Raw genomic sequence first — 13,365 nt, 5'->3', positions numbered from 1 at the left:
TCTTGAATAATATCCTCCTGTAAACCTGGCACCACGCATGGCATCCCAAGGAGAAGCCATCAGAAGTGAAGAGAAATGAACATGTTTCCTACAGCAACCGTGCATGTGGACGCTGAGAGCATAACTTACATCTCTGCGTACCATTTTGTCACAGCTCCGAGCAGAGGTCAGCATGAGGTTGCACTATCCTAAAACCCTTGCAGAAAGGATTAAGTCTGCGGAACACAGAGAATTATTAGGCTGGCAAAAGGCTGGATTTGCCTGCGACCTCACACAAAACCAGCGCACAAAGGCCGGGGATAATCCCACCTCCCTGGGCTCTCTCAGCGCTGAAACTCGGCGTCACCACTGACAGGGTAGCACTACAACCAAGCTATGGGAAGTCTGGGAAAACGCCACGCAAGATTCAGAGCTACAAAAGTATTGCCATGATTTTAGGAGACAGTAAGACAGGAGGCTTAGCTGAAGCACGGTAGACAGCTTCAGCTCCGAATAGGGGGAACTAGAAAGCACGCAAGCAAAGGGGAATGGAAGCTAATGTTTTCTGCTAGCACAGTCAAGGCAGCTGCACACCGGTTTCTCTGTGTGGATGATAAGTTTTAGAAATATGGAAAATTTAGGAAACAAAACATTTAAGTATATTGAATGAAGTTGTGAGAAGGAATATTTGTTCAAATTCATTTTAAAGACATGAAATACTATTAGAATAGATGTTTCGCTACGGTAACCATTTGAATTCTTAGCTTTTTTACTGAACAATCGAGCCTTTCATTTAGCTTCAGTGAAATGGGTCCATAAATTGAAAATTGAGTCAGTTTAACAATATATTTTTAGAAAATATAATGTTTCTGCAAAATCCAACCATTTGCTCATTGCTTAGTATTTTGGCAAAATAATTTTGCTTCAAGGGGAAACTACATTATAATAAAGATCTGAGAATATAACCTTCAGACTTCCTTCGATGAGTCTATCTGTAAGATAAGCATGCTACAATCAGAAAAGTATCCATTTGCATGGCAAACCTCAGATCTAATCTGCTCAGTGAGCAGCAGAGTTGAGTCTGTGTGTGAGCAACCTGTTTGTACCCAAAATGCATTTTTTTCATTTCATTTTATATTACGTTTTTTCCTCAATTTGAACTTTACTCCTAGTCTCCAAGCTTGAGGTAGATACTTCCTAATCGGACAGCAGTTCCTTCTCCTGCACAGCCTGTATAATTCTTAAAAGCCAGATCAACATTTCAAATTATATTTATGCTTCTGCTTACAGTTGCCTGTTTTTTCAGATTTAATGAAAGCAATGGGAGTGCAAAATGTCTTACAGGCCTTCTAGAAAACATGATATGTTAATTTCAGCATCTTAATTGCAGGTTTCGATACATTTTATTTACTCACCTAAGAATATTTTCATTGCTTTGAAATCTTAGTGTTGAAGTTAAAAACCATGGTCTGTTTCTGAATTCTTATTTGGCAGACTTAAAAGAACCAAGATATCTTGGTATCATTTATGGAAGTGCCATGCATATATCTTCAGAGACATTACTTAATTACTTTCTTATCTTTAATCTCCATTTCTATGCACAGCTTAGATGTGAAAATCATTAGGTTTAAAAGGTGCACGTATAGAAGCTATGTCAGAAGCTCTGGGCATGACCAGCCTTTACTTAATCTTGTTCTGCTTAAAAGTAGATTTCAGTTCCTATCTAATATGAACCCCCCAAAATTATCAAAAGTTGATGAACAAAATAGTCATTCCAATGTAAGAGGAAATATTTAACAGAAGCAACAAAACGTTCTTTACACCTGTACCTAAATGATTCAGCGCAGATTGTCAGATACTGAAACATCTGTGAATGGGCCATTCTTCTAGCGAAATAAGTGGTTACTTAAATATTACACAGTTATGGTTAATATCACAGATATTTGTACATTAATCACAACGCAAGGTAAAAATGTGGGGAAGCAATCGTAAGCTCAGTACGCGTAAGATTCACTCGTGAAAATATGGAGAGTTCATGTGTGTAACTAACAGCGTGATTTGCCCCGCACGCCGCTTAAAACCACATCACGAAATAAGGCTGTCGTCTCCGTTGTGGCGTTGAGTTTTCCATTTTGTTGCTTCTGTGTTTGTGTTTCCCCTCTCACTTCTAGGGGGCAAGAGGCACACCGCAGATCTTGTCATCTGCTGATCGAAAGGTTTCCCCTTTAGCCTGACGTTGATGCTCAGAGTGTCTTTGGCCTCTGTTGACAGCGCATGCTCAGTCTTCAGGTCCTGACGTGACTGTTGCTTTTCCTCCTAGGCTTCGACGGCTGCATTTCCTACGTCAAGTACGGCGGGGAGAGCCTTCCCTTCGCTGGCAAGCACAGCCTCGCCACTCTCTCCAAAACAGACCCCTCGGTGAAGATCGGCTGCCGCGGCCCCAACGTCTGCGCCAGCAGTCCCTGCTGGGGCGAGCTGATGTGCATCAACCAGTGGTACGCCTACCAGTGCGTCCCACCGGGCGCCTGTGCCTCCAGCCCCTGCCAAAACGGGGGCAGCTGCGAGCCCGGGGCGCACGCCGGCTTCACCTGCAGCTGCCCCGAGGCGTACGCGGGACGGACGTGCGAGGCGGTAGTGGCGTGCCTGGGGGTCTCGTGCGCCCCGGGCCACGAGTGTAGAGCGGGGATCAATGGTGGCCACGTCTGCCTCCCGTCCCCGCACCCCGCCGAGCTGTCCCTGCCCCTCTGGGCCGTGCCGGCTATCGTGGGCAGCTGCGCGACGGTCCTGGCGCTGCTGGTCCTCAGCCTCATCCTCTGCAACCAGTGCCGAGGAAAGAAGTCGAAAGCCCCGAAAGAGGAGAAGAAAACGAAGGAGAAGAAGAAAAAAGGGAGCGAGAACGTGGCGTTTGATGACCCTGACAACATCCCACCCTATGGCGACGACATGACTGTCAGGAAGCAGCCCGAAGGGAACCCGAAACCCGATATCATCGAAAGAGAAAACCCCTATCTCATCTATGACGAAACCGACATCCCGCACGCCACGGAGACGATCCCCAGCGCCCCGCTGGCTTCCCCCGAGCCCGAGATCGAGCACTACGACATCGACAACGCCAGCAGCATCGCCCCCTCGGACGCCGACATCATCCAGCACTACAAGCAGTTTCGGAGCCACACGCCCAAGTTCTCCATCCAGAGGCACAGCCCGCTGGGCTTCGCGCGGCAGTCCCCCATGCCCCTGGGAGCCAGCAGCTTGACCTACCAGCCCGCCTACGGGCAGGGCTTGAGGACAACGTCTTTAAGCCACTCGGCATGCCCTACTCCCAACCCCCTGTCTCGGCACAGCCCCGCACCCTTCTCCAAATCGTCGACTTTCTACAGGCACAGTCCGGCGAGGGAGCTGCACCTCGCCATAAGGGAAGGGAGCCCGCTGGAGATGCACAACGATGTCTGCCAGCCTGGCATTTTTAACTACGCCACTCGGCTGGGGAGGAGAAGTAAGAGTCCGCAGACCATGGCGAGCCATGGTTCCCGACCGGGAAGCCGCCTGAAGCAGCCCATCGGGCAGATCCCTCTGGAGACTGCTCCTCCGGTGGGGCTGTCCATCGAAGAGGTGGAGAGACTGAACACCCCTCGCCCCAGAAACCCCAGCATCTGCAGCGCAGACCACGGCCGGTCCTCTTCTGAGGAGGACTGCAGAAGGCCTCTGTCCCGGACGAGGAACCCGGCCGATGGTATTCCCGCGCCCGAGTCCTCCTCCGACAGCGACTCCCACGAGTCCTTCACCTGCTCGGAGATGGAGTACGACAGGGATAAGCCCATAGCGTACACCTCCAGGATGCCCAAGTTATCCCAGGTCAACGAGTCCGATGCGGATGACGAGGACAACTACGGCGCCAGGCTGAAGCCCCGGCGGTACCCTGGCCGCCGAGGCGAGGGGGGGCCGGTGGGGGCGCAGGCGACCGCCGCCAGTGCCGGGGAGAGCTCCCTGCCCGTGAAGCTGGGGCAGCAAGCGGGAAGCTTCAACTGGGACAACCTCTTGAACTGGGGCCCGGGCTTTGGGCATTACGTGGATGTTTTCAAAGATTTGGCATCACTTCCTGAAAAAACAGCAGCAGCAGCAGCAGCAGCAGCGAGTGAAGACAGCAAAGGTGGTACAACGAAGCCTGTTTCCAAGGACGGGGAAGCAGAACAGTATGTATAGGCTTTATCTCCTGGTATTGCCGCAGTGCAAAGCCACGGGGACCGGTCAAACCATTATATGGTTGTAGAAAAGCAAAGGTCAGCATTTGAACCCCAGGCCAGTTTGGTTGGAGGAGACTTTAAAAATAATAACCATTATGCTGCTGAAAGAGACTTAAAACGTTTTTAATTTAAATATGCTTCGATGAATTTATTTCTCCTGCATGCATTGTATTTGAAAACAAGATATTCGGCATGCAGCCTTTGAAGAGGGTTTCCTATTTACCGTTGTTTGGTTTGTGATTCTTAAATTAATAATGCTTTGTTCTGAAAATGAACTAATTTTTTTTTTTAATTGTGAAGGATGTGCATATTGTCTCCAGCTACTAACATGTTTTACAATGCAAGAGTATTGAGGATTTAATTTGCCTTAAGAAGTGCATGGAAGAAGGATGGTGAATGAAGGAATTACAGTAGTAAGGTGTCTCAGAAAACGTAGTTACCATATCCTGCAGTTGCTCACATGTAACTTTATGGATGAAATCAGCTTGAATAATTGCTGGCATCAGTGCTGTAAGTCTTATTCCATACAAGAGGTGCTAGAAGCAGCTCAAGCCAGTCAGCACTTTAGGAGTTTTTTCCTTTTCAGCTTGTTTATTTGTTTGTTTGGGGATTTTTCCCTTTCTTTCCCCCCCTTCTTTTTTTTTTTTGTTTTGTTTTGTTTTGTTCTTTTGACAAAGTTGTGTGAGAGCTTCTGAATCTCTACGAAATATTTTGGGATGCTTAACCCCGGTCCCTGCCCGGCCCCCTCAGTGCTTCCAGTGGTTGGGGAACGATTGGCATTTGTCAGCCCAGCCAAGTAGCCTGGCTCGCGGCAGCGGCAGCGGCACGATCCACGGGAGCGAGGGAGCAACCCCTCGATTTCCACATCTCTTGGCCTCTCAACTCGGCTGTGCTGCTGCTGCAGTCTGGGCTTCTCCCCAGATTTCATTTTCTCATCTGTACTACGGAAAGGTAGGAAAAACACTTACTCACCTACCTCACAGGGGTGTTGTGAGGACTAATTAGTTAACTCATCTGAAGTGCTTAGACATTATAAAGCACTATAATAAGTATTATCATAATTATTATTAAAGCACTGCCTAGCCTTTGTGACCTTGAAGTGGCATTTTCTGCATTATATGATTTTCTATGATGGAAACTGAAGAATTATTTATTGTATAGAAAATTACTGCACTCTAGCATTTTGGAGCGGATATGAGGGAAAACTACTTGTAGATTCATTAATGTAGCTTACTGTTTGTCCCAAATTCCCTAAAGTTTTAGGTAAAGTAGAACCTCACAAAGTCCTTACATCTTCATGCAGATCTGATGAACTTATCGTACTGTGTAAAAACTTCAAAAAAAAAATTTTTTTTTTTTTTTTACCTAAGCTGTGTTTTTATATCAATATTTTCCTATGCTGAATAGTTTTCTTACTTTCAGGGAAGGTAAGAAAAATACTTTTTTTACATTTGTTACTTATGTAACATCCATATTTTTCACATTTTGATAAAATTGTAACATACTGTATGCTTTCTACCTGTAAATGCCAATAATAGAATTAAAATATTTATTTAAAATCTTTAGTGTGTGTTATTGGAAACCTTTCGTCTTTTCTCTCTCTCTAATTTCCACTCCTTGATCTTTACTTTTACTAGCTTTTTATTCAGAAAATGGGCTTTAAGAAGCAAGGTGATGATGTAAAATTACGCATTCAGAGTTGGTTCACAGCGAAGGCAGCACTAGTATCACTGTGGAAATTAAATTAATCTCTCTGCAGAGGGGCAGCACAAGCCCAGTGCGCTTCTTGAAGTCCCGCTGAGCCCAGTGTGGTTGTCCCTTACAACGGGATGAATTTCACCAAGGGTGAGAGAAGCATTCGGCGTATCCCTCTTGTATTTCATGAGTGACCTTGATATGATCGAAAGCCAGCAGGCTTCACCTATCTCAGGAAGATGGAGAAGAGATGGTATTGTGACATTGTTGAGCCTAAGATAAAGTCAAAAAGTACCAAATCTACTTTCAGATTTCTAGTAACATAATAAAACTGTATTTTAGTCCATCGGGGTTTATTAGTAGCGACTGGTTTTACATTTGTTAACCAAGACTTCCACCTCTGCTCAAAGCTGAAGCTTTCCAGTACATAGATAGTTAGGAGTGTGAGAACAAGAGCTTTCTTTAATAAAACAGCAGTTGAACAATAAATAAGTGCATTCTTGTATATTTATAAGAGAGTAAATCAAACTTAGACAACTTGTTGGAGAATGCAAAGAGTGAAAAAATTAAGACTGCAGGCGAGAGGTGAGTTCTGAGGTTACACTTCGAATTAGTGGTACTTTGTTTAAAGAACTTAGAAAAAGAATAACAATTCAAGGGTTTTTTATCTGTTACTTGTTTGGTTTAGAGTTTTTTGGTCAGCTTGTCTCGTAACCAGCAATGAGGAACCGACTCTTTTTGGCTAAAAATGCTGCCAACTTCGTCTTGCCCCACAATAGTGAAAAGATAATGGGCCAAAGTAGCCCACATTTGTATGTAAGTAGTTTCATCTGAAATAACAAGAGATCCACAAATGATTTCGGAGTTTTGAGAAGCTGCTGTAATTAAACATCTGTTAAAAAGCTGTATGTTTAGTTTGAATATTATCCTTTAATACAAACTGTACCACTTCCAAGCAGTGATTTTAATAACACATGAAAACTTTAACAAATGAAATCTTTTAAATGTAACACCAAACATATTGAGAACTGCATTATGCCAGTTAAGCATTCTGAGATTATCAAAAAGTTTTGTTAAAGGAAAATAATATGCAATGTGGACTTACCCAAAATTTATGGCATAACTTTAATGCAGTTTAGTTTATCGAGTTGTAGTGCATTCCTCTAAATTTTGACACTTTCTATGATAGACAACAACATATTTTACTGATTTCCTTGTTTCCCTGTTTCTGAAAAGCATAGAGTTGTTTTTGACACTTAAACATATGATCCATTTCTGCCTTTTTTTTTTTTTAAATTCTTTCATGATGAGGATCAGAAAAGGGCTCCAAGTGAATCATGTGAAAGAATCATCCAAAGTTATTAGAGTCGTGAGGACTGAGCTGCGTAATTCCCCTGGTTCATCATCGGAACTGCACGGTCCTGTTTCAGGATCTGGGACATATTATAAGTCACAAATACTTGGCAAGGAAAACACTCTGCACTGCTCACTTCAGTGCACAGGAGCCTCCAAACGCATCTCACGTCAGCAATTGGACTTAGTGACCTATCTTGCTGCTAGTAGCTTGCGGAGAGACACTCCCGTTTCTTTCCTGTGGGATGAGGAAGGAAACTGTGCCACTGTCCACCTTCTTCTAGAGGGCTACAGCTGAACTGTCATTGCTGTCTCGGATGGGGATGTTTTCTTCTGATGACTAATCAGATGAAAACGGACAGGGATGTGGCAGATTTACTCGGCATTCTCTTGTATACCTATGCAAAGGAAAACATAATGGAGTTTTGAAATACTGTGATTTCTGGTAGGGGGATAAATTATTAAAAGAAGTGAAATCTAGATTTGTCTGATTCAAGACCTTCCAATATTTTTCATCAAAGTTATATAATTTAAAAACCACAAAATTAATAGAAAGACACACTACATTAAAAACTAATGTAAAGTCCCACATTCTGGTGAAAACATCGCCCATTGACAAGCGGACTATGAGTCTACACTGCAGACCACAGCCTGTGTCAAAGAGTATCGGTTAGCAGTGCAAGATCCAGCTGGAGCCGCGTTACTCCAGTCTGGAATTGAGAAGGCTTGGGGTGGGAAGGGGGTGCAGGATCTTGCTGATGCCTTCAAAAACAGAAGATGGAGTCAGACACTCCTCAGGTGCAGAGCAAAAGGACTAGAGCCGCCAGTGGTCATAAGGTAAATTCCCGTTGGATATGATGGAAACTATTCTGGCAATGGGAGCAGTTAGGTGCTGGAAGAGATTGCCCGGCAGTGTTGCAGCATCCCTGTCCCTGGAAATATTCAAAACTTGCTTGGACAACATACCGTTGGGCCTCATCTGACTTCATAGCTGGCCTTGCTTTGAGCGGGGCATTGGACCACATGACCGCCAGTGGTGTCTCCCAACCTGAACGATCCGGTGATTCCAGGTATGTCCAGCACCCTCCCTTTCCCCTTGCTGCTGTTATAGAAAGAAATGGGTGAGATGGGCTGGCCTGGGGCACCACTCCTCTAGCACCAATACATTTGAAGATCTTTCCATCAGAGTCACAAATGAGGAGTGCAAAGAGCACCTTGAGCTGATATCAGCAAATTAATCTAGCTTCACTACAGCAATTTACTGTATTTCATTTATTTCTTCTATGTAACATTGACCATATTTAATTTTTGCCAGCCAGCACCTACAGGTGGTAATCTGAAGAGCCCCTGAAATGATGTATTGTGTGCTTTTGCTGATCACCTCCTGTGCCACTTTGAGATTTGCCACTCCTAATTAGTGTTTTCTGTTGTGGATCTTCTTTTGAAATTGAGGAAGGAGAATGAGGAGAAAAAGATGATTAAGAAAAAAAGGTTGCTATTTTTTGAAGTAGGACTGAGGGAAGAAGGAAGTAAAAAGGTTGATCTCTCTGCTTTCTCATGCTAGTGTTTTACTGTTCACCCTTTTATCCTTTTCCATGTCCATCTATGAATTCATTCAACAATCTTTCCTCTGCTCTGTGAAGTCAGTGCTTTGTTCATCCCAATGTGCTCACTTTCATTTTCCATAAATAGCGCTTAATGAGGATGACTGACAGCATGTGTTCAGGTTGTCAGTGAGCATCACAGCCTGTCTTCTTTGAAAATGTGGATATTTGCACTCAGTTGGCCTTTCCTATATTTTGTATGAACCTCACCTTTCATTCAGCCAAGCCTTACAAGAACTTTTTCCGGCAAACAAATCCAGTTGGATTATTAGTCATTTTTACAGCCTTTTGTTTTTCCCAGTGACTTCCAGGTTTCATCATCCTTCTGCACCGAGATGATCAGCAGCAGATAGAGTGTTTCTAAGTTGGATTTGTGTTTAAAAGTACCTTTATCTCTGGCCTTCACAAAGTAAATTCTCAACAGAATCACTCTTCAATTTTATGGCCACGTGTATTTCATTTAGGAGCATGTACAAAAAATAAATAAAAAATAGCATTGTAATAGTAGCAGGCAAATTTCTCAACAACTTCTAAACGTAAGGGGAAGAGTCTACAACAGCAGTGCCAGAAAGTTTGGCAACAGGCTAAAACAAAACCGCGGGGCATTTCAGTTGATTGCATTCTCCATTGGGAAGAAAATACTGACAAGCATGTCTACCACTAATGATGAAAACTGTTTGACGTTTAACTAGCTAACGATGAGACGCCCTCAGTAGAGACTGCGTAGAAGCCATCTTGTGCACGGTACCTGTCAGACCTGGCCACCTTGCAGGCCTCAGCTGGGATCCGCTGCTGACAGCACCCAAGGCCAGAAGCTTTTACAGCATGCTTTGAGTTTTTCAAGAGCCTTAGCTGAGGGCAAGTTCAAAAGTAATACTATCTTTTGCCTCAGACCAAAGTGAAGGGCTGGCTTCCAGGGGCCGCTCTGAAGTAATTCCACATGAATGACCAAAATCTGTTCCTCTAATTTGCCATTTACTGGCGGGGAAGAAAAAGGCTCTCAATCTGTGGTTCCAAGGAAGTATTTCGTTTTGGGGGATGGATGCAATTTTCAGAAGTTTCCACCAACTTGGCTCAAGCTCCTCAAGCCCTTTTTCAGCTGAGAACTCACAAAGGGCTGGTTATGGGAAGACCCTGCACGGTGCCTTATGCCAGTCAAACAGCGGCATGCTCTGCCTGTTCTTTGTGGTTGTTATGGATCATAACATGATCCATACATGGCTCATGTATGCTTATGTATCCAACATGGCTGCTTGCAGCTCTACATCATCCTGTATCTTACACAAATTTCCTGCCTCTCTGCTTTCAGCGCGGGGCAAAACGAGGACCCAGCAAGGTGTTGCTTTCCCCCCTCCCTTACAACTGGAAAGCACAACTAGCAGTAGATGGAGAATGAGTAGAAATGGCTCCTCCTAACCACCAGTAAACAGGAATGCTAAAGTAAATGCATTTAACTTTAATTTAAATCCTTTTAGAGGGAGCATTTTCAGGGAGTCATCAAACAGTATCAGCCAGAAGAAAAGAAAGATGAAAGCCCCACATCTGAAAATTTGTTTCAGTCAGGACAAATCAACAGCGTACCGATTAAAAGCCGAAATCATTACAGTCTTTCTAGACTTCTGCCTGAGCCCCAAGGACGACGTGTGATATTTCAGTAACTCACATGTTGTGTCAACTACTGTGTTAAAATTGTCAAGAGAAGAAAGTGAGATAGCTTGGGGTGGAAATCATAAAGCAGTAGCCACTGAAGATCAGAAACTTCAGTGTGAAAAGATGTGGCAGACTGAAAAGCCAGGAGCAAAAGGGGAGATCAAGGGAGCAACAGCTCCACAGAAGGCCATGATGGAACGAAAATTTTATATATTTTTCCCAAGGACCTCCACCCTCATCAAACACCCTCATTGCCACGACCAGCATACACAAGGGAACAGTTCAGGTGTGTGTGATCAGCAGCTATGGTATAGCCTGAAAAAAAATACATCAACAGAAGCTCTTTACAAAGGAGGATGGTTTTATGCACACATGCATAAGTTGATGTGTACACATAGCAACGTAAGTATGTAGATGTTCATGAATGTGTTTTCCATGTGGCAATTAATACCTTGCAAATGCCCTGGCAAGACTCCATGATTGGAAAACAGATTAGCAATCTCTCTCCCCCCAGTAATAAAAAAACAAGCCACTGTTCCCTATAATTCTGTGCATTCTCTTAAAATACTGTGACTCTTTGTGCAGCCCGTCAGACAAGGAGTAGGGAAAATAAACAGGTCCCTGCCTTCCCATTTGTTGGTTTATTTCCCCTGAGTCTTTTAAAAGCCGGAGTCTGATTTAGTAATTAGTGTTTGTTCTTGCATATCTTGTGCAATTAGCTAAAACTGCAAATTAGGGAATAAGAAATAAACATTAATATAAAATACAAATGTTAATACAAAAGAACATGTACCAGATGAGAAATGGATATTGTTGAGTCATTCAAAAAGCATACTTCAGTGTAATGATCTAGAATACTTCCAAATATGCATTGTAATTTCCTTTAAAATACAACTCCCTCTTAATAATGTAAGTCTTTATTAAAACAGTTTGTTAAACCTTGGCAAAGACACTATGTGACAGCATCATTTTATAAGAATTCCTTGTAGTTTGTAGAAAGCTAAGTGAGAACTGGAATGGTTTGTCTCTCTTAAAACAACTGCTGGTAAGCGTATTAAAAAGCAAAAGGAACAATTTTTTACAATTTTTTTACACCTCTAGCATTCATTGCAATCGTCAAAAGAGGACTTTGTAGAGCCGCATAACACCATGTGGCACAGAATAACATTTTTGTAATGATGCGGGGAGAAGGCTGATGACACCTCCCCGCTTTGTAGAAGGGGGTTACAACTGACAAGACACATTATTGGGAAGAAAGTTACTACACCGTAGTGCCAGAGGCAGGACACTAGTTTTGAGAAAGAGCGGTGAGCTCTGATACAGAAAACCCGCCCTCAGAACACTTGGACCAGGCTCGGGTCCCAAATGCAGCCATTGCTTGCGATATTGCCAGGACAGCATTCGTAACTGCCTGTGAATTTCTGCCTAAATATTTATTTCCAAGGGAGAAAATGCTTTTGTAATGGGATATTGATTGGCATTTCAGTCTGAGCCCATTACTGTCACCAAGAAAAAGGATAGGCAAAAGCTTGTCATCTTCTCGGTGTTCCTGTCACATTTCTTGTTGTCCATGTTCTCCTTCAAAAGCTTTTTGGCTGAACAGGTGCGCAAATAATATTTTGGGAGGGCAGGAAAGAAGCGTGTTTTCTAATGATGGCTACCGCAGTGATGACAATCAATAGCAAGTATTTCTTTTCTTTAGGAAACTCAACTTGAATGTCTTTTGAAGGAAGTGAAGGAGGCTATGGGGACAGCCAAAGACGGTTCTCAGCTGTCATATGCCTCTGTGCCAGAACTGCCCAACCTCAGAACATGTTCCCCTTCCCAGAGCCAAGACCATGTCAGGACACATAACCATTCCTCCAGTTGTATACTAATTTTCCAGTGGGTGGGCTGGAAAGGGGTCACCGTGCCTGCTGGCTAGGTACTGACCCATCTGACCCATCACGCAAGCAGAGGAGTGCCCTGACAGCCTAGGCACTGCTGCACTAACAGGTACTGGCTCAGAGATACCATTGTATGGTTTCATCTAGACTGCTGTTCTGGTTTTGAATTAGAACGTGTATAGGCAACATCATAGACTGGAAACTAGATTTTGTTCGAGATTTAATCAAAGCTGAAAGCACTTAAAGGTAACAGCATGTAAGAATGCAATCCTTTAAAAGCCAAAATTAATGTATCTACAGGGGCACACCAGCGTTTCAGCAATTGTATTATGAAATTGCATAAAACTCTGGCTTCCCAGAAATGCCACAGGAAAGCCAAATAACCAGATTATTTTATCCATATCAAATATACTTCTATCAAAATTACCCACAGAATCTACAGTGCACTGGCTGCACTGACAGCACCACCCAATCACTCAAAGCACAGCAAGCAGAAAACAAATCCTGATGGAACAAATAGGTCCCAGAGGATGACAATTGTTCCCTACTTCTCCTGAAGGAGAGCATTCCTGCTAAGTGCCGGTGATGCTCAAAACTTGTAGCCTCAGTTTTATTAGGAAATTACTTTTCAGCCAGGGCAAATCATGCACTATGGGTGTCATTTGGGGCTTTTCTAATCCTGTTATGTTTATGGTTTTGATCCATTTTTTTTTTCCAAAGTAGTTTGCAGCTCGAGTCATGTGAAAGAGGTAAGAAATATTATCATTACTTCAACATAACTGATTTTTGTGATTGAAGTTTTTAATTACAGTAAGGAGTAGTTTCTTATGAGGGAGATATATTATATTATATGCACTTTGACTTCTTTTCCTCGCATTAGCAGAGATTCCGTTGTTGTTTGCTGTTCTGTACCCCATTTGGTTTTCTCAATATTAGTTTTGTTCACCTGTTCTT

General features: G+C 43.4%; 1 protein-coding gene across 1 annotated transcript in view; it reads left to right on the top strand.

Annotated features, from left to right (window-relative positions):
- FAT4 (FAT atypical cadherin 4) overlaps positions 1-5,755 on the top strand; it is a 151,536-nt gene extending 145,781 nt beyond the window's left edge. The window contains 1 exon segment of the mRNA XM_050895269.1: positions 2,300-5,755. Coding sequence (XP_050751226.1) covers positions 2,300-4,182 — 1,883 coding nt within the window. The 3' untranslated portion in view covers positions 4,183-5,755.
- Positions 5,756-13,365: the final 7,610 nt, after the last annotated feature.

Source organism: Gymnogyps californianus, chromosome 4 (assembly GCF_018139145.2).
Source record: "Gymnogyps californianus isolate 813 chromosome 4, ASM1813914v2, whole genome shotgun sequence".
NCBI classification, from domain to species: domain Eukaryota; kingdom Metazoa; phylum Chordata; class Aves; order Accipitriformes; family Cathartidae; genus Gymnogyps; species Gymnogyps californianus.
This window is presented reverse-complemented; position numbering and strand designations above follow the sequence as displayed.